We start from the raw sequence: 21,285 nt of genomic DNA on the forward strand, positions 1-21,285 counted from the left end.
TCTCGTGTATGGCCCACCCAAGGAGCGAGTACGAAAGCAAGTTTGTGTTGATGGAGGCCAAGATGTAGAGATGCAGAGACAGAAAGACTTGTGCCATAATGATGCTGTACATACTTGAACAGGAAATGACATGAAACCAGATTCAAGCACAAATTTTAAGTTCTTAAGACTATTTCCTTAAATCTGTGATCAGTCAATGAACAGTCTGTTTGCTTCAATGTAGTTTTCATTAAAAATATATATATTATTTTCTATTTGTTCCCTTGTTCCTTTTTTTACAGCTCACCCTTCAACTTAACAGTTATTTGTAGTTGAATAAGTGGTCATTTTGATGCTATTGGATTTTAAGAAAATTATCTCTGTCACTTGTTTTCCAGGTGGAAATATAATTGTTACATTATGTATTATGACAAAATAAATTACCCCTTCAAAATGAAAGTAGTTTGTATTAAACTGGAGCAAATGAAAGGTCATCATGAACGAGTTTGTCAGGAGGCCTGTAGTCTGAAAACTGGGTAGATCGTGTTTCTGCAGCTCATACGACAGCATTAACAGTATCCATGTGACCTTGTTAGCACTCTAATCTTATCCAGGCTTGACAGTGATTTGATATATCTTATTGTTGGTAAATGAAGATAGTTTTCATCTTGCATGTTATGTTTGCATCTTGCTTTTCTCTGTCTTTCTCTCCTGCTTCGTAATGTCTTTTACGTAAAGCAAACATCCTGTTGGCCTTTTTAATTTTACATTTCAGACAACTGAAAGTGCCAGAAGTATATGAAAATACAAAGAAAATCCTAGTCGGTTCTTCCTTTTTATCAGTGCCGTGGCTCCACAAGGCCGCCACTATCTGGAAACGCTCGCCTCGTCTCGGAAAACCGAGTATCTGTTGGCGGCTGCTTCTATTTTCTAAAAATGGCAACTATTTCCCTGACCCTTAACTCCCGTCACTGAGCAAGTAAAGCTCTCCTCATCTTGGCCTTGTCCTTGTTGAAGATAAAAGCTTGTGGAAAGCTACAACAACTTGTCACGTCAGATGATATTCCTTTTGTATTTACATGTAGCCCTGAGTGGCGCTTGGCTCTTCGGTTGAACTTCTTTATTTTACGCCATTGAACTTCTTTATTTTACGTCATTATCTGGTTGAAAAATTATATATTATTATACATTTCGGATTCTGAAACAGGAGAGTTTCAAATTGTGAAAGGATTTCCAACAAGTTCTTTTAATTTGATCATCTCTGTTTTGGTCTCTAAAATGTCTTGAGTGTTTTTTCCATACTACGTCTTAAATGTTTTGCATCCTCAATTTGTTCGCACATTCTTCCGCTTTTTTTCCAAGACATAGTCTCTCCTCTCCTACCAAGACGTGCTTTTTTTGTTTATTAAGGGAGTTGAAATGTTCTTGGTAGTTATCTTCTGCCAGCTCATTCACTATAGGAAAAAAAGTATTAACACAGTTTGGCTTGAAAACAGATATTTCAGCAATTGACTAACAGCTTCTTGGAATGACTGTTGTGTGTGAAGCTTTATGTACATTATAAGACCTTGAATTTAAGTAAGAGTACAAAAGATGCAAAAAACAACCATAGTTGTACTTCAAGTTAATATAAGTTATTGGGTAAGCAAGATAACTTGAGTTGTTTTACCATACCAGGAAGGCCTTAAATGTGCATTATAAAGCCTTAAATATGACTTTCAGGAAACAAAACTCAAAATCTGGGGTCTTTGAAGATAAAACATTGTCTCTTGTGTCCAAAACTGCTTTTGCTAATTTGAACTTTAAAGCAGTGTGATTGTTTTCACGATGCTACAGCCACCATGCTAGCTAGAACCAGATTCTTTGGTTTGAATCCTCCTTGGCTCTTTTGTCATCTGAGCATCAGACTACAGAAGGCGTTCCAGCAGACCTCTCTGGTCGAACATCTTGTCAAACGTTCATTAGAACATTATGTATCAGCACTTCCATGTCTGGCTTTAATCAGTTTCTAATTTGAATCCCACGTGCCTCATCTGTTTGTGTTTTCATAGTCATCGGAGCTTGACGACATCCTGAACGACCTGCAGAGCGCTCAGCCGCAGCTCTTCTGTGAACAGCGGCCGGTTTCGCTGCCCAGTCCAATGGACAAGCAGAACATCTTTAATGACATCCTGCAGATGTCGGAGAGCAACGCCGCCATGGCGACGCAGCAGCAACCCAGAGGCCTCGGACCCGGCATGGGTCAAACTAGTAAGTAGAGCTCAAACTCAGGAAAAGAAAGGCAAATAAAAAAAAAAACTGGATTTTAGCCTTTATTCTTTTTTTATTTTTTTTATTTTTTTTTAAAAGACTTTGGCGCTGTCCGACCAGGGCAGCCGGGCAGGGCATTACCAGTGAGGAGTGTCTCTCTGGACATGAATGTCCCCTCACAGCAGCCATCATTGCAGTACCCCATACGGGCCAACAGCCCTTACCCTGTAATGCAACAGCAGCAAGGCATGTTGGGAGGTCATGGCATGATGCCCAACCAGCCTGGTATGGGCAATGCAGGTAAGTCTAACCTCTAAGCTCTTCAAGTCAAATCAAATTACGTTGTGGTCCAATATGCAAAAAACCCCAAAACAAAACAAACAAACAAAAATACAACTGTAGTCTTAAACTGTGACACTTGTGGCTGATTCCAAATTCCGATTAGACACTTTTCCTTCTGCCTCTGTGTCTTTCACCCGAACCCATCAACATCATGACACACTGACTCACTTCCTGTGACAGGAAATAGTCGCCCACACACCAGCGAAGTTTCTCTCACTGCGTCTCCCACAAATCGATCCTCCCCGAGCAACTTCCAGCATTGCTCACAAAAGATTTTCCCTTTCACATCGATCCACAGACCAGCGCCACAATATGTTTGCAGAGAACGTTCTCCAAAATCTTTTCGGACCGTTTTCTCACCGCTTCTCATCTCTGCGTCGTTGTCCTTCCTCCCGCTCCCGCAGGATTGATGACCCAAGGTGGTCCGCGGCCAGCCATGCAGCAGCAGCAGCAGCCGGAGGGATGGACCGGTCCAGCTTCTGCACCTCCTATTGGAGCTTCCGCTCCGGGACAACAAGGAGGCATACAGGGTAGGATGGTGCCCGGTAATGCTCCGATGAGACCCAACAGCCAGCCAGGACCCCGGCCGATGCTGCAGTCTCCACTAATGGCCAACGGTGAGAGCCAACTTTAAAACGTCTTGGTATGAAGGCGCAGAAATAAGAAGCTGCATTACAGAGACTTTAAATCTGTAGTTCATGAAATCGCCCATTTGAAGCTGCTAAAGTAGTGAGGAATACCTCAGCTCACCCCCTCATAGTTTACTAGCTTATCACAGTTGTAAAGGATGCCATCTTGTGCTTGGTCGCGGTGTAGCAGGTGAATTATTTTAACACCCATCATTTTTCCCTTTTTTGCTCTCGTGAAAGAGAAATTGCAAAAGTATTTAAAAAATAAAAAAAAATCTCTGGGCATCTCTCTAATAATTCCATTGACCTGGGTATTTCTTCTTTTCTCTTTCAGCCCAACCTGATATGGACATTAATATGGTCGGCCACCATTTCTCTCAGCAGCAGGCTCCGCCCAATCAGACGGCCCCTTGGCCGGACAGCATGATGCCAATTGATCAGACACCTTTTGTAAACCAGAACAGGTAAGTTTTTAACCACAAATGACCGTTTTGTGTTCCCAAAAGGAGCTGGTGGCAATCTCTGCGTCTGGGGATTTTCTTAAATGTAGACACAGGTCCCCCGCTACCCCCGAACCTTTCTGTAATACAAGTGGACATTAGGCATTTTTGTTTCTTTTTCCACAGACCTGCACAGCAAGACGATCTCCTCTGCAATCCGAGTCTCGATCAAGGCAGCGCAGTGGACGAAGGGGCCCTGATGTCCCAGCTGTACTCGGCTCTAAAAGATTTCGATGGTTTAGAAGAGATCGATCGAGCTCTCGGCATCCCCGCCCTGGTAGAACAGGTGAGCTTTTTATAACACCGTTTCTCACAAGGGTGATAATGCGACTTGAATTGTCTTAAATCTTATCGAATAAGTCTAAATATTTTTGCTGTGCATTTGTATTCTGCCTCTTTTTTAAATCGGAATACCTCTAAATAAAATCTGGTGCAACCAGTTACCTTCAAACGTCTCCTCATTAGTAAAAAAAGAGTCTACCTGTTTGCAGTTTAATCTGTGAAGGCCTCAGAAGTTTCATAGAGGACATTAGGGAGTAAAGAGCATCCTGTAGATTAAAGCACATAGCAGACAGGTCGGCGTTACGGTTGTAAATTCCTAATACAGAACACTACAATGACATTTGCAGTTGTTGTGAGAAAATGGTTTTAGAAAAAGGTTAAGGTGACTGAATCCTTTAGCACGATTCTGTAAGTTCTGTCTTTTTTTGCACCAATTTCTTACAGATGTTCTACTAATGTCGATTGTTTGCCGTTTCAGAGCCAGTCACTGGAACCAGAGCAGTTCCCCCCGGACCCCACCATCATGTTGGATCAGAAGCCCCCAATGTACGCGCAGCAGTTCGGCCCGCCGCCCTCCCACATGGTGCCGAGGGGCTTTCCCGGCCCTCCCATGCAGGAGCCCGGCTTTCACCCGATGGCCGGCCAGATGGGGCCCCGGCCGAGCTACCCCATGATGAGGATGCAGCCGCGGCCCGGACTCAGGCCGGGCGGGGTCGCCCCGAACCAACCCAACGCGCTGCGGCTGCAGCTCCAGCACCGGCTTCAGTCCCAACAGGTACGCTAGACCGCCCCGGCATGAGGCGACACGCAGCCTGTCGATCGACTCTGAACTCACAGGTTTGAGTTACGTAATCGCTCTCGAGGCTGACGAATTTGAAGCCTCTGATTGCACACATTTAGACTTCCTAGTGGTATTTCTGTATTTCGTACCATTATTACCAATTTCTTGTAATTTGCAGTAAATTATGACATGTGTGTGTTCGTCCATGTGTGTGTTGTTTTTCGCCGTTAACCTGTCGGGACTAGAGATGAAAATGAATCCTCGTGGCTAAATATTTACATGGTGGTTTTCACAGATTACAGAGAGTGAAACTTAAAAATTAAAGAGGTGCTGAAATAAATTTAAGTCAGTAACTCTTTTTATTTGTGCTTAAATGTGTTTTTGTGGGGTGGGGGGTTTCCAGCAGAAAAGTCAGCCAATGATGACGCAGATGACTGGCGTGTCAAATGTGAACCTACCTCTACGAGCCAGTGCCCCAAACCAGGTACAACCAATAACATTCGTGCACAAACATGTTCCATCCACTAATTTAGCCTCCTGATGCTTCACAATAAACTAAAGACTTAAAGACGTCACAGTATATTCCAAAAGTATTCATACGCCTTAAAAAAAAATTTTTTTTCACGCTTGGACACATTGAAACCAGAGACACGCATATGCAAAACGGGTTACATCTGACATCTCGTCACCGTCGCTCTGGCGCTTCCTTTTCCTGCTGTTTCCAGGGAAACATCAACGCTCACATGTTGGCGCAGCGTCAGCGGGAGATGCTCAGCAACCACTTGAGGCAGCGACAGCAGCAGCAGCAGCACGTTCAGCAGGCCCAGCAGGTCCAGCAGCAGCGCAGCATAGCTATGAGGGCCCAGGGCCTCAGCCTGCCTCCCAACATGGCCGGAGGCCTGAGCAACCCCAGGAACCCCCAGGCCGCCCCCCAGCAGTTCCCTTACCCGCCCAGCTACGGTACCAGTACAGGCCTGGCCTCGTCACCTCCCCCCACCAGCCCCTTCTCCTCCCCTCTCTCCCCCAGCCTCCCCTCTCTGCCCCCCAACCCTCAGCTCCACCTGCATGGCTCCTCCTCTTCCTCCACCTCCTCCTCCTCCTCCTCACAGATGATGATGGGAAACACAAACATGATGGGCGGACAGTATGTGGGCGTACTCAGCCCCCAAATGCAGCACAGTGCCTTTCAGTTTCCCAACTCAGGTACTGCTCCCCCTCCCCCCGCCAGCCAACAGCACACTTCACCCAAGAACGCTGTATATATATGTGTGCGTGTGTGTGTGTGTTGATGTGAATCAATTGGAATGCGTCACTTCCAATTGATGTCGAATGCCAGATTTATAATTTCATGCATTGATGATCACTATCATCATAAACCGATACAGATTAAGCTGCATATTTTAGTCAGTAAACCTATAAATTATCTCCTAGTTATGCTTTTTTTACTCCACTAGATGGAGTCAGAGCTCAATAAATCGACCCACCCACCTCCCAGTTTGGCCATGAATTATCTGAATAGTTTGTCGTACGTTTACCTGATTTATCTAATGACATTTACCATATTTACGTCTTTTTGAGATTTCACCTTTTTTTTTGTAAAATAATCTCCATCTTCTCTCTTCTTCTTTTGTTAAAATGCATGTAGAAAATTCCACCTGCCTGTAATTGACCCTGAATGCTGACACTTTTTCACCTCAAAACACAGAGGCCTCTTGTATACCTCATCTGTTTTGTCACAGCACTCTTCTTCTTCTTCTTCTTCTTCTTCTTCTTCTTCTTGCATTTGTTCTAAATATGTTTATTGCACTTACTTTCTGTGGGACGGGTATGGTTGACGTGTTTGAATTTGTCCTCCGTAGGTATGAGCCAACAGGCAGACGGGAGTTTTGCTGGAGCCAGCACGCCGCAGAGCCCGCTGCTTTCCCCGCGCATGGCGCACACACAGTCCCCCATGATGCAGCAGGGCCAGCAGAACGCCGCTTTCCAGGGTTCCCCTGACATGAACGGATGGCCACAGGGTAACATGGGAGGCAACAGGTGAGGACGACCAGCACATCCAGCTGAATGCGACTGTGAAAAAATGTAAAGACTGAGTTCGTGTTTGTGGACCTGGATGCTCTCAGAGTTCTGTTTATATTCAGAAAATGTTGATCAGGGATGTTTGTGGGTTTTATGGTCTTCTGGTGAATAAAATAATCTTAAATTAATGCTTTACTGGCTTAAGAAGGAGAAAGATTTATGTTTGTAAAAACAAAAAAAGTCAGTCCACATGATAGCCTCAAGAGCAAAGAACAAAGGATGTTAGTCTTTTTAACTATCAAAACATGAGCAGCCAAAATAAAAACAAGTATTTATTAATTATGAGCATTCTGGGACATGTCGGTACTGCATTTTTTTATTATTATTATTATTTTAATCCTGTGAAAATTCACGTGCGCACACGGTGACTGACGGTCCAACCTAACGGCCTCCGTTGCGTTTCCTCTGCCCAGCATGTTCTCGCAGCAGCAGGCGTCGCCGCAGTTCGCCCAACAGAACAGCAGCAACATGTACAACGGCAACAGCATGGGCCTCAACAACCAGCTGAGCAGCCAGATGAGCGTCACGTCTATGGCATCGGGGTCCTCGCCCGGCTTGCCCTCCATGGGGCAAGAGCAGGTGAATACTTGCCGCACTCCACGGCCATTTTGGATGGGTGATTGGAGTCCGTTTTTCTTTTTTTTTTTTTGGAGGGGGGCAGCTTAGTTGTCGAAGTGAAGTCGAGAACTTGAACATAGTCCTCTGCATTCGTCGTTCCGCTTACTACAGTCCAAGCGGTTCTCTGGAATATTAATTGCATATAGTGACGTTGTGCTAAATTTTCAGATGTAATTGGAGCTCCAGTTATTTGTCTAAATTTAGTTGTTGGTTGTGACTTTCTGTGGACAATAAACATGTTTAAGCATCTGATAGTAGCAACCTAAAATCATGCTCCTCGAATGAGCAATGATTCGAGGAGCAGTTGTACCAAAAAAAAATGATACCGAAAGCTTTTTAATTAGTTTTAAGTCATGTCTGAGGGATTTTTAACTATCCCTGAAAAATACTTCAGGGGTGATATTCAGTCGTAATTGATTTGAGAGAATCCACAATATATATCAACTTTTGCACCCAGTTCTTGCATTATTTTTATTTTTTCATTTTTTTATTTTTTTTTTAACCAATAAAGTTGATTCTTGTGTCGTGGATTAAAACCGCTCGGATGAATTAGAAATCTGACAATCATGCCCCAGACGAAAGCCGACTCCTTCTGCGTTCATCTCCGTATTTCTGTTTGACTTATTCTAGGCGCTGTGTTTATCTCTCTTTTATTTAATTGCCCTGCTGGTGAATAATTTACTCCGTAGTTTACGTAACTCCTCTAAAGTTCTGCTGCTTCTCTTCCCAACTTTTAGGGCAGTGATGTAACTGGGCACTTTAAAGTCAGACCATTTAGTTACACTTTTATGTAGGCTGCTGACGTTACTCACTGACTCGCATGTTTCGTGTATCAACATCACTCAATTCCTGCCGCGCCCCACTCGTTGTAATGCCCAACAAGTTAATTTGTCTGCGTTTGTCTCGCTGGTATCGTTAGGCTGCGCGTCTCCGATGCGCTGTTGTTGACCGTAATGCTTTTAAGCCCGTAAAGATCCATGAATATTTAACTACAGCGCTCCTGTTTGATTGCCTGCCGTCCAGAATGTTGTAACATAGCAGCGTGTCCGTCACTGGACTTACCTCGCCTCCGGGTTTGTAGAAGAAAAAATATTGGCACTTAGATTATTTCAATTATTTACTGTTGAGCCATTAGTGCATGCATTTGTGTTTTTCTCCTATGGGTTTTACGCTTGACGATGTTCCTCCAACATGCTTTGTAATTCCTATAGTTAGACAAGTTCAATGCTGAGAGGTTTACATTTAGTAATAAAAATTTAATTCTTTAAACACTCTTAAATGCATCTGCGTTTTCCATAAAATGTGTTAAATGATGTGTACTTTGCTTTAATTCAGTTTTGTTTTGTTTTTTTGTTTTTTTCTCAAGATTTGTTAGAAGGAATTTATCATAGCACATTTTTTATGACGGGCTTTGCGCTAAAGAAACTGGTTCTTTGTCATTTCTAGCTGACATGTTGAGCTTTTAGCTGCTGTGCTTGACTACATTTTAAATGTAATGCGGCTGCGTTTAAAACAACAAAAAAATGAATCAGAAACAATTTCAGTAGTTTAATTCAAAGTATTATTAAAATGTCTCTGTTATGGTCTATACAATTGTGTGGGAGAAATGTTGGGTTGTTAGTTTCCCAGCATTCACCTTCCACATGCAGGACAAGCTACAAAAGGTCATTGCTAAACAAGCTAGCTGTTTAGCAATGACAGCTAGCTTGTCATTGATAATTGTAAACAATTATCTTAGTAATCAAGTAATTGATTATTCTGATGATTAATCGAATAAAGCTTCCCTCCTTCAGTAGTAGCTACTTAAACTAGTAAAGAAGAAGCTAGCAGATAACTTGCCAAGATGAATTTTAAAAACACAGGTACTCGAATCATTCCATAATCGTCTCAGCCCTAGTTAGTGATGTATGCTGACAGGACACACCCCTCATCGCATTCCCGTCGTCCGACCGCGACATCTGCCTCGCTCTCCCCGAGCGTCCACTTGAGACTGCAAGAAGTTTAAGGCGCTCTTATGCTCATGAAAAGTTCTCTTCACTACTCCTTACATTTTTGCCACGTTAGAAGGTCTTTTAAAGCCTAAGGTGGTTTGTGAGAAACTTTCTAAGTAGGTGAAATTCTAAGAAAATTTTTAGAATTGGAAATTTTAAGAATTTTCCTAAACTACTTTGTGTACACAAGTGCTGAAGTGTGACCTAATGAAATTTGTGGGTACTCCGTGAATGGTTGCTTTAAGTGCATAAAGTAATATTTGCATTTCCTCCACAGAAATTCTGTTGACCCCCTTGAAGCTTCTTAACACGAACCTCAGCGATCAGCTGGTGCAGGGAGCGCGTCGGCCCTTTAAGAATCAAAAACACGAACTCGTAAGTAACCGACTGCCCCTTGGACCAGCCGGGCCGTGTCCTGAGCCCCTTGTCCCTTCCCCCCCTCTCTCACTCCCTTTTCACCCCAACTGACCCGTCGGGCCCCGGACTGACACAGGAGTGAGCAGAAGGCCAGCCTACCTGCCCGTCCAGCCGCATTCACCGTCGTGTGACTTACTGTAGGGCCCTCCTGGTGGGATACACTGACTTCAGGGAGCAGAGGGGGCATCAGTGGATGTGTTGAATGTATTCCTCTCAGCGGACAGCGGCCATCTACAATCTCATCTCAGAGCAGAACCGAGTCGTTCTTCTCTCTTCACTCATTTGGGACGTTTCCTCGTGGGTTTCAAACGGCAGCAGAGACTCCCGGGTCATGTTCACAAGTACGAACGGAGCTCAGTCGGGTTTTTTTTTGTTGTTTTTTTTTTTGCCTTTTTGCTGTATTTTATTTTATAATTGTTTTTTTTCTTTGTTTGTTTTTTCTTGTTATGAAAATTAATATGTAGATTAAAGACAGAGGAGGGAGGGAGGAGAAAACTGATCTCGATAAACACTGCAGAAGAATGATTTGAGTGGAATTCTATTATTAGAATAATTTAGTCAAGAGGTTTATATAGTGTATTAAATTAAGTTTTATTTTTCTGTATAGATTCATTTTAATTATTGTAGATGATTCTTTATCCTTGTAGCAAGAAGATATTCCTAAAAGTGTGAAAGAGGCACTTTTTATTGTTTTTTTTAACAGTAATGGTTGAGAAGATTCTTCTAATCGCCTGAATTATGGATTATAATCTTGGTCCAGCTGTTTCAGAAGATGTCAAAATCAAATATGGTTCAAAATGAATTGTACATACCGATAAGTGGAAAAAAAAACCAACCTTTTCTTTCCTATTTATTTTATTCCTTACTGGTCACTACTGCCTCTCTTAAAGCAGAGCAGTTATATGTGCTTTTTTTTTTTTTTTTCTTATCGTTGTTCTGTGAAGTCCTGACATTCTGATGTTCTGGTACGACTCGGACCGGGGGTGCAGGTTGTTCTTAGTGGGTGTGCTGTGTATACAGTGTACAGATTACGGCTTGCTTCTCTGCCTTTTAGCATAGAACACAAAAAAAAGTGTTTTAAAAAAAAAAATAAAACTCCTCACAGCCATACATTAACTCAAAATTATAAAGGAAAAAAAAAGAAGAAAAAAAGTGTGCTTTCTTTGTTGTCTGGAGTGAAAACTGCTTCGTACAAGCTGCTAGGTGCAAACTGTTCGGGTGTGATGTAAACAAGCAATAATTACTTGAGAATCCTTTTCTGTTTGTTTGTTTTTGTAATTTTTGTACAGTTTCCTGAATTTGGAATGGAGAAAAAAAAACCACGTTTTTGCTCTGCGTTTGGATGCAGTATTAAACACCGTTTTTTATTGCAGTTTGTACCAAGAAAAAGTCTACACACACACACACAGACACACACACACAGCGTTCTTGATAAATTATGCAGCCATCTGAGGGGGGCAGGGGACCTGCAGAGGGGAGGTAGTTTATTCCCCCCCCTCGTGATCGAAATGAGCCCTCTCTTCCTCCAGCCTTTTCTTCTATCGCAGAGGTCAGAGTTAAGACTGCACCTGCTCTGACAGACATTTAGCCATATTTTATGACCTCAGGCAATTAAAGTATAAAAGTGTTCGCTGATGACGTGCTGATCTATTTACCCAAAAGGGAATTGAGATCTGCAGCAAATCATCCTCTCTAACCTCAAAAAAAAAAAAAAAAAACTTTTATATAAACTATTTTACCCAGGAACAGACTTTGATCAAGCCAAATGATTCCTCACATTTCAATTGGATTTCTTTCACCTTCTTAGTTAGCCAGCCCACACAAGGAAAAAAAAAAACATGAAACATGAAATTCCTAAAGATGTCACTTAGCAGGATCTAAATGCAGATGTTCGTCATAAACCAGATTCACTCTGAATGTATCGTCATTGAAGACCTACTGTTCTTTCTTTTCTAACCTGTCGTCGTCGTCACACCGTTGTCTTTTCTGCATTTTTTTTTTTTTTTTGTTTTCCTCCTCGTTTCCAGACATAATTTGAAAAGTGTAGAGGCTGCTCGCACACACTGCTCGCCCTGTGGATGTTTGCCGTCAGTCTACAGGAGATCATACTTTTTTTTTTTTCTTTTTTTTTTCCCCATTATATGCTGATCTGATTGTAAAAAATCCACCCATGCAGAATAAAGCCTTTAAAAGCCATTTTCTCAAATAGGCTTTTAAAAGGATTCAGAGCCCTTTGCAAATTTCCAAAGATTGTCAGCGTTTTGAAAAGAACTTAAAGCCATGTGGTAGCAGTGCTTTTTTTTTTTTAAAGAATTTCTGAAGCCAAGTGCAGAGGAAGTGCACATATTCAGACTTTGGACCCACTTAACTACACACTATATTTTCTTCTCTTTAACGTTTGCTTTTACAGAACTTTAAATACCCTTTTTGTATTGTCTGCTGGTTTCTTAGAGCTAAGATGCAAACCTTTGAAATGCTAAACACCCTAGCATATTGCCTTAGATTTCGTCCTGTTCTTGTAAATTACACTGCTGTCTGTATAAATTTGTATAATGACTGGTTGTACAGTATTTGAATGGGTGCACCACTATTCACCTCTCCTCCGCTGCTGAAAACACGGTCACTCCCTTCCCCACACAACCACGATCATTGCTCTTCTATGTTGGGAGAGGCTCGGTCCTCTCCTCACTGTTGTATGGAAAAGAAGATACACAGAGATACTGAAGCAATATGTACTATACTGGATTCTTCTGAAGAAAGATCACTGTTTTTTTTTTGTTTCCGTTTTGTTTTCTGCGTCGTCCGCGAGTCGCACTGTATACCTGCATCCATCTGACCTTTGTTATCCCATGGTTGTGTTTGTGTGTGAGCATGTGTTGCGTGCGTGAGTGTGTGTGCGCGCGCGTGTGAGTGTTTTATGCAAAATTAGATATATAAGAGAAGGTAAAACCACAGTTATGCAAGTTGTGAACTAATATGGCTTCGCTGATGCTATTTGCCTTGTAAATAAAGAATTCTGTTAATGCATAATTTAACTGTTTGCGTCCTTTATTTCATGATGGTAGTAACTTTAAAAAAAAATAAACATTTTTGCTTTGCTTTTAGACTACCTCTCCCTAAGGTTTAAAGGCTTATAGATAAATTTCTACCCAATTTTATTCTCTTAAATCACTGCATAAAGGGAGATCTCCAGAAAGTGAATGATGTAAAATGATGTACATAATCATGGGGAAGACTGACGATGTCCTGCAGACAGTTACCGACTCCCTCCACAAGGAGGAAAAGACACAAAAGGTTACTGCAAATGAAACTGACTTTGCTGTTTGCAAGCATTTTAAAGAAAGTTGAGTGGAAGGAAAAAAGTGCACAAGAACGACTGATGACTACAGCCTCGAGGTAAAGCCAGTTTTAAGAGTTCAGTGGAGACTACAGCAATAGTCAGTCTCCAAATTCCTTTAGATGAAAGTATTTTTTATTTTATTTTTTTTACTTTCATCTAAAGTCAGAGTCCAAGCAGCGGATGAAAACACGTGGAATCCAGTTTTCACAGTCTGACTATAACGGGAAGCCACGTCATCTGCAGTTGTGGGATCACTTGGGTTATACTCAACACCTTGTCAGTTCCACTTGAAATATGGGTGCGTAACGAATAGATGTAACTCATAGGGATCGTTCCGCGAATTGAATTGGTAATATAAATTACACTTTTGATGATATTCTCATTTACGTAGTATTTTCTAATTAGGGGCTGGCATTGACTCAGCATATTTAAAGTATAGCGTCTCGTTGCAGCCAGCCCATAACCACCTCAAATATAAATATTGAGTTGTTATGATCCCTGATCAACCCCGAAATAACCGAGTGACCTCCCGCTGTCATCGCTTATTGGAGTCGCACAACTACACTTCCCTACAGCGCGGATATATTCTAGAAAATGACTTCAGATGACTTAAATTGTCGGTTGCCGAGGCGACCACGAAACGGCTCCCGCGGGTGGATGCAAATCGGAGAAAAGAAAAGTTGGAAACGAAAAGACCACTGGGTGTGGTTGCGATGCTAAAGGGACGTAAACTGCCAGGTGGGTGAATAATTTAAAGAGGTTTTTATTGCGTTGAGTGGTCCGTGGAATACTGACGTGTTCTTTCGTCTAAGCACACCAGAGTGCGTGAAATAAAAAGGTGTTGCGCCTGAAAAAAAAGAAGTTTTCTGAGACCTCATTTGCATTTGTTTTGTTTCATTTGGGCAGGTGTGAGTTTGTTCATAGAAAGGTTTGGAGAAAATCTCTCTAACCGTGGAATTAAAGAATGTGTGCAATCGTGTATAGGCTAACTTGGTGGGCTGTCCTGCGCAGATTAATTGAGATGCATGAGGCTGAGCGGATTCCTCAGCCAATGGGGAAGAGGAAGACGCCGGGAAGCATCTTCAGCGGACCCTGGACACGATAGGTGCCCTCAGATGACCAGAGACGCGTCCAGATTTAGGTTTGCGAAGCTCAGCTCTGATGGCATGACGGATACGACCGCCTCCTGAAACGGCTGTGATTGGTAAGCTTTTCTTCTATTATATTTGAAAACGTATTTCTGACTCTCTTGCTTTCTTTAATTCTTTAATCGTGTAAATCTTTTTTTGTTGTTGTTGTTGTTGTTGTTTCCCAAAATTACGATTTGCGCACGGAGCATGACGCACGCCATCTCCAGCCCTTCTCTGGACCCTCTCCCCACTGTTCAGTAAATTACTGGTCGGGAAACGTTAAGGTCCATTAAATGCTTCATTAATGCTGACCTCTGCTACGACCGACTGTTCTCTGATTGGTGTCATGACCCTGGTTTGTCTCTCTATTTACTGGCAGGCTGGGGGGACTGGTTCCTTCATGGCCTCCTCACTACTGTTTAGTTGTGTGACGTGTGTGACCTCTCAGCTGGAAATATTGCAAAATCGGCTGCCCGTCTTTTTTTTTTCTTTTTTTTTTTTTTTTTGAACGGCTGTCTTCAAACGTTCTCTCAAAATTTTCTCCACTTTTTCAGACCACATTCCCAGAGTGCTGTGTCCTCTTTTTGCCCATTAAACTAGTGAAAATACACAAGCTAAATATGATTGAATGGAGGATACTTGCAAGGCTTTGAATATAAAATGCAAAAAAAAAAAAACAACAACAACAAAACAAAACAATAAATCGAACGAATTTCAAACAAAGAAAATAAAAGTCTAGAAATCCAAACATATTTCCTTACCTTTTGTTTTTCCCCACACTCCCTGAAACCTGGAATTCAAATCAAATTCCAGACTTTTACAGGCAGAAATTTTTGGTCCTTTCTTAGTCAATTTAACTAAAAATAGTTAATTGTGAATTCCAGACAGGCAATCCCCCGCAGAGCAGAGTTTAAAATGAAATCTTCAAAAACTTAACTTGGATGGTCTGGTGAAGAGACGGATACACTTTTTAGATAAGGGGGCAGATAATAAAGCCTATTTAATACGTTCCCTCTTCTTTGCTTATAAACGAATTCAAACGGATTACTTCATTACAAACAAAGGAATCCTGCAATTTACCCAACATGCATGAATAAGATAAGAAAAGATGTGATGTATGTGAACAAATGCAACGGAAGCATGCCCAGATATGCTCACGCTCCTGTCTTTTTTCGATTGATTAAACGCATTAAACTGTAACACTCACCTCTTTTCCTCTTTCTCTTCCTCTGAAGAATCCGTCCCTGTTTGAACCTTCACGCTCCGTGCTCTCATGTCAGTGTCCGTCTCCAGCGTCCCCGCAATGTTGAAGGAGAAAAGCTACCAAGCCGAGATGCTGAAGGGAAGTCCCGTCCGGGGATTCTTCCCCAGCCCCTATCCCTACGTGGACTTCTTCCCCCGGACACACACCCTCCTCCACCCGCTCAAGTCGCTCGGTCGACTGGTGTCGGACCCCCGGGCGTCTCTTCCCCTCGGGTTTCACGGAGGCACGGCTCCGTTCCTCGGTCACAACGCGTCGGGCTTGCCGTACACTAGCCAGATGTTTCCCGGACACGTGCTGCACCCGAGGCCGGAGGAGCTGGCCGCGGTGGTGACGGAGCACGCCGCCGGTCCGCTGTCATCGGACTTCAGCAACCCGTCCAGCGTCCCGTCTCCATCCGCCAAGTCCTCCAACAACACACCGCCCAAGGAGAGCTTGTTTCGGCCGAGCACTGTCGACCTGTCTCCGGAGAAAAGGGCCACATCCTTTAACTTCAGCGAGGAGGACTTGTTCATGGTGCTTTATGGTTACTCTGGGGGCCAGCAGAGCAGCGGGGGCCACGCTATATCGGGACTGACGTTGCAGGAAAACTTAGGTGAGGCGCTTTTGAATTTTCGGTACAATTTCTACTTAATGCACAATTTTAATTGACAGAAAGATTAGAAACAACCCCCCGTTGAGGGGCCCTATGGGCCACAATCCAATAAACGCGTTTTTGCCATGTATTCATTTAGGCGACAGTTAAAACAAAAATCTTATTTCTATCTATACATTAAAATGATGAATTTGTCAGTAATTTATTTAATAAACAATTAAATATTTGCTTTAATGAAACCGTAATAAAAATATATAATTGAAATTCATCATTGTGTATATGAGAGGACGATTTATTAAATTTGCAATTACGTAAATAAACATGTAAGTTACTGAACAAAAAGTTTTTTTTAATATTTTAAGATGTTATTATTTATGTAATTTCATTATTTCATGCCATAATTCAACACATAAGAAATCTGCCAAGTGTATATTTGGTCACTTATTTGTTAGCTTAAATAAAACTGGAATAAATACAATAAACACAAACATCAACACATAAAAGCAAATAAGTAAACCGATAATACAAATTATTTTCGCAATCCCTCATACAAAATAGATAAATATAAAATACTATAAAATATATTCTATTTTTATAAATATCCATCCATCCATCCATTCATTGTCTTTTCCTGCTTTTCCTTTTGTTTTTATCCTCTCAGCTTCTGATCCCTCCATTTCTCTACTGGACAAAGAAGCCCTTGAGCTCCCAGAGGGTAAGATGGAACCATCTTTTATATTTCCTAAACGTGCGCTATAAGGCGTTTTGAACACCGGTTCTGTGTTGCAGGACTGATTGTCCTCCAGGCTGCGTGGGGACACACTTACCACTGTGGAGTTTTCACAGATAAGGTCAGCATTCCCAAAGGCTCGCGTTTCGGACCTTTCCAAGGAAAACTCGTGAACACCAGTGAGATAAAAACATATGACGACAACACTCTAATGTGGGAGGTGATGCTGTTATATTTTCAAAAATGACATACTGCAATCAACTGCTGCGTCATGTTTGACATTAACATCGTCCTCTGCTCTCCTCCAGGTGTTTGAGAACGGTCGGCTGAGTCACTTTGTGGACGGCAGAGGCGCTTCTGGAAACTGGATGTCTTTGGTGAAGTGCGCTCGGTTTCCTGAGGAGCAGAACCTGATCGCAGTGCAGCTCCAGGGTCAGATCTTCTACGAGGCCTGCAAGGAGGTCACACCAGGCCAGGAGCTTCTGGTGTGGTACGGAGACTGTTACACACAGTTTCTTGGGATCCCACTCACACTGAAGGACCCCAGAGAGGAGAACAACAACAACAGTGCTTCTCCAACTGAAGGTCTAAATCTACAGCTTCTCCAGACCTTTTCTGTGTTCACTTGGCCTGCATTCCAAACCGCTGAAATAAATTCTACATCCTGCAGATTCAGGGGAGGGCTTCAAGTGCGACAGATGTGGGAAGGTGTTCGCATATAAATATTACAGAGACAAACACCTGAAATATACACGCTGCGTCGACCAGGGGGACAGGAAGTTTCCCTGTCACCTATGCAACAGATCCTTCGAGAAGAGGGACAGGCTGAGGATCCACATCCTGCATGTGCACGAAAAACACAGACCTCACAAGGTAGAGTGAATTCAAACACTGTGGGCTCGCATTTAGCTACGGTTTTTGAGCCATCGGTGCTGAAAGAACAGCTCCCAAGAGTCAGCGAGGCAGCATATGCCAGCTTTTTTTTTTTTTATTATGGTTTATTATAACGTGGATTACTTTGGCCAATGAATACATGATAAATTTCATTCTCATATTATTTGGTGAAATAAAAACGAATTTAACCAAACTAAGCAATTTGAATGATTGGTGGTAATAAATGAAGCAGCAAAGTGAAACTATTCCTGGCACATTATAATATTCACTAAAATAACTTCAGCCATTTTCTCTCTCTTTTTGTTCTGGTAAAGTGTATTAAATGTACTGAATGTCTCATATGCAGTGCTCCGTGTGTGGGAAGAGTTTCTCCCAGTCCTCCAGTCTTAACAAACATATGCGGGTCCACTCCGGAGAGCGACCGTACAAGTGTGTCTACTGCAACAAGGTAAGATGAGGCCAATTCAGTTTATTGGCTTAAGGTAAAAAAAATAAACAGGTTGATATATTTGACTAATATCTCAACGTTCAAAAGCGCAGAAATATTAAAGAGTTTACCCTAAGCATTCTTTCAGATTGCAGCTGTGGGTTTTGTGCAAAAAATAAAAAATAAAAAATTAGGCCAAAAAGAGAATATTCAAAAGATTGGCATAAATGAACAAGCTAATCCACGTGCATAACTGTAACTGTAAGTAAATTATTTACTTTAAAGGCCTATATGTCTCCATGGTGTGATTGTACCCATATTTGTAAATAAATGATGTTACTATCCTTAATTATTTGTTATACTGCTGTGATTCATTAACTCCATACCAGTTATTTTAATTAAAATTAGATATCGGTCTAATCTAACTAGTGTTTCTCCTTCTTTTTCATTATTTGTGATTTTGTTTGGGATCTGTGCTTTTCAGAATTTGTAAGTCTACATGTTTTTACTCCCCCTTCTTTATTATAACAGTTGCATTTTCTCAGTCACTCAAACCAGCTTCAACTTTTTCTTACACATTTCCACACGTTTTTTTTCCATATACAAGTATGCAAAGTATATGCCAACTCATTTAAAAGCCTATATCAACTAGATTTCCGTTTTATGGGGTGTAGAAGAATGAAGGGAAAATAAAGATTTACAATGCAAACACAATGCTACACTTATAAAAAAATAAAACATTGCATTTAGTTTTCACCCTGAAGTATGATGTCGTTTTTTAATCTACAATAATATATTGAAGAGTTTAGAAATGGTATAATATGGCATTTTGTTAGATTTTAATACAGAAGCAAGATAAAAATAAATGACTTATATTTATATATACCTATACCTTGGTCCAGGCATAAGCTATGTCAGTTAAACAGAGACTTTACAACAATAAAAAATAAATATAAATAAATACTCATAAATACTTTGTATTTGAGAAAATACTCGCAAAGTATTTTTAAGTTCTCCTCGGGTTTCTCCGACCAGCTCCGTGCTTGAAACCTTTTGGTCTCCTGGTTTCACGGTGCTTTCGGCACGCGCCCTTGTTCATTGTTCCTCGCGAAAGGCACGCTCCACTTCCAAGCCAATTATCGCCAGATGTTCCACACAGACTTTTGTCCCGCGACGTTACAGAGGCTTTTTATTTACGGTCGTGCGATGAAGCAAGTTGTTTCCTTTTGAATGCGCTCTCTTTTTTCGTTTCGTTTCCCAACTCTTTTTCTGAACTCACAGCAGGAAATACATTTGTTGTAAATCTTTTCACGTGCGTGTTGGTTATAAAAACATAGTTTTTTTTTTTTCATTATTTAAAAAAAATAAATAAATATAACTTCTATCTTATAGGCCTTTACTGCCTCCAGTATCCTGCGCACGCACATTCGCCAGCACTCCGGAGAGAGGCCCTTCAAATGCAAGCATTGCGGGAAGGCCTTCGCCTCCCACGCCGCCCACGATAGCCACGTCCGCCGGACCCACGCCAGGGACAAGCCGTTCCAGTGCGAGCTGTGCGGGGCTGCTTTTCAGGAGGAGCAGGAGCTGAAATATCACGAGACAATCCACAAAAGTAAGAATATTTTTATTTGCAAATTGGTTTGCTTATTTTGTTTTCGTTCATATTTAGGCTAACAAATGTAGCTAAAGAAAAAAAGGTAAACCTCAGAAGCATAAAGATTTGAATTAAAATGAGACAAAGTTTCAGTCTATGTTGTGGCAGTAACGAGATCTTTTTAGCGTATTTTTTAATTTCTATAACCTGCTTGTTTTTTTTATTTTTCTTTATTAAATGTGGAAATTAGGGATATATTTGTAAATACAATGTATTGCCTTCTCTTCCTTTAGAGAGACCAATCGACACTCTCACTGTTTCTTCTTCGGAAACTGGACTGGAAGACCACTCTGGGCTCCCAGCGAAGGAAATCCAAAAAGCACAGAAGAAACCAGCAGGGCAAAGATTTCCCAATTATACCGGGTTAACAGTTTTAAACTCTGATTATAGACCCTGGAACTAGACAACTAAGAAAAAGAGGGGACATGGATGGTTATTGTACAGCCTTATTTAAATCCAAACACAATTATTTAAATGGTATGGCATCTATTTATGTAATGTATAAATGTTATTATGTGGCTTAAAGCTATCACTCTACAATAGCCTGGTTTAGTCGCGCTAGGTGTTATTATTATTATTATTATAAAATGTGTGTTACATTCCTGTTTTTGTTTTCTTACATTCAATGTAAATTATATTTACCTCTTTCATATAGCTATACATTTTTTTATTTTTTTTTACAAGAAGACTGCAACGCAAACAAAAGCAAACCAACAACACTGGTCCCCTTTTCAAGCTTTACCGTTTTCTTCATTTGTGAAAATAAATGATTGCATGAAAAAGAAATAGGATTCTTGGTTAATTAAAAAATATATATATACAGCATATTTTAGTTTATTTAAGCTGTACAGAAAATTATAGAGACAAATATCTGAATTACACATGTTATATTAATTATGAAGTATTATTACTGATATTTTTTGTCCAAACTTGCAATTGAACTCCAGCTAAAATAAATAAATAAATAAATAAATAAATAAATAAATAAATAAAACAAAACCCTTCCACACATTGAACAATCTCTTGTGGTAAAGCTCCACAGGAGAAAAATGGCATCATGATGCAAATAAAAGGTAGAATTAAAAACAGATACATTTTCGCTACTCCATCTCTGGTCTCTTGTCTCGTAGCCTGGATGCTCTCAGTAAAATGAAGAAGCTCTGCCTGGAGCAAATGAATGACAATAGAATGGGGCTGTAAAGTGGTCTATTGCCTCTCACACTAAAAAGTTCACTGTGACTGACATCTGCCCTCACACTTTGTCCAACTGTCCCCCACATGTTTGCCTCAGGATAGATAGATAGATAGATAGATAGATAGATAGATAGATAGATAGATAGATAGATAGATAGATAGATAGATAGATAGATAGATAGATAGATAGAT

General features: G+C 41.2%; 2 protein-coding genes across 7 annotated transcripts in view; both read left to right on the forward strand.

Annotated features, from left to right (window-relative positions):
- Nucleotides 1–12,898, forward strand: part of ncoa2 (nuclear receptor coactivator 2) — a 74,156-nt gene extending 61,258 nt beyond the window's left edge. For 3 of the 6 annotated variants that reach the window (XM_017301950.1, XM_017301952.1, XM_017301953.1), the window contains 11 exons: nt 2,031–2,229; nt 2,329–2,529; nt 2,976–3,188; nt 3,535–3,664; nt 3,827–3,986; nt 4,461–4,757; nt 5,167–5,247; nt 5,489–5,966; nt 6,623–6,800; nt 7,256–7,421; nt 9,729–12,898. In XM_017301950.1, coding sequence (XP_017157439.1) covers nt 2,031–2,229; nt 2,329–2,529; nt 2,976–3,188; nt 3,535–3,664; nt 3,827–3,986; nt 4,461–4,757; nt 5,167–5,247; nt 5,489–5,966; nt 6,623–6,800; nt 7,256–7,421; nt 9,729–9,740 — 2,115 coding nt within the window. In that variant the 3' untranslated portion in view covers nt 9,741–12,898. The remainder of the gene's footprint in view (nt 1–2,030; nt 2,230–2,328; nt 2,530–2,975; nt 3,189–3,534; nt 3,665–3,826; nt 3,987–4,460; nt 4,758–5,166; nt 5,248–5,488; nt 5,967–6,622; nt 6,801–7,255; nt 7,422–9,728) is intronic. The other 3 variants (XM_008396349.2, XM_008396353.2, XM_008396354.2) reach the window with 3 other exon arrangements.
- A 963-nt stretch (nt 12,899–13,861) lies between these two features.
- On the forward strand, nt 13,862–20,616 carry prdm14 (PR domain containing 14). Its single transcript, XM_008396348.2, has 10 exons — nt 13,862–13,946; nt 14,220–14,412; nt 15,574–16,194; nt 16,856–16,909; nt 16,984–17,144; nt 17,233–17,509; nt 17,595–17,797; nt 18,165–18,266; nt 19,638–19,857; nt 20,133–20,616. Exons 3-10 carry the CDS (start codon nt 15,612–15,614, stop codon nt 20,300–20,302), a joined length of 1,770 nt encoding a protein of 589 aa, XP_008394570.1. The 5' UTR covers nt 13,862–13,946; nt 14,220–14,412; nt 15,574–15,611; the 3' UTR covers nt 20,303–20,616.
- Nucleotides 20,617–21,285: the final 669 nt, after the last annotated feature.

Source organism: Poecilia reticulata, linkage group LG20 (assembly GCF_000633615.1).
Source record: "Poecilia reticulata strain Guanapo linkage group LG20, Guppy_female_1.0+MT, whole genome shotgun sequence".
In the NCBI taxonomy this organism is placed as follows: Eukaryota; Metazoa; Chordata; class Actinopteri; order Cyprinodontiformes; family Poeciliidae; genus Poecilia; species Poecilia reticulata.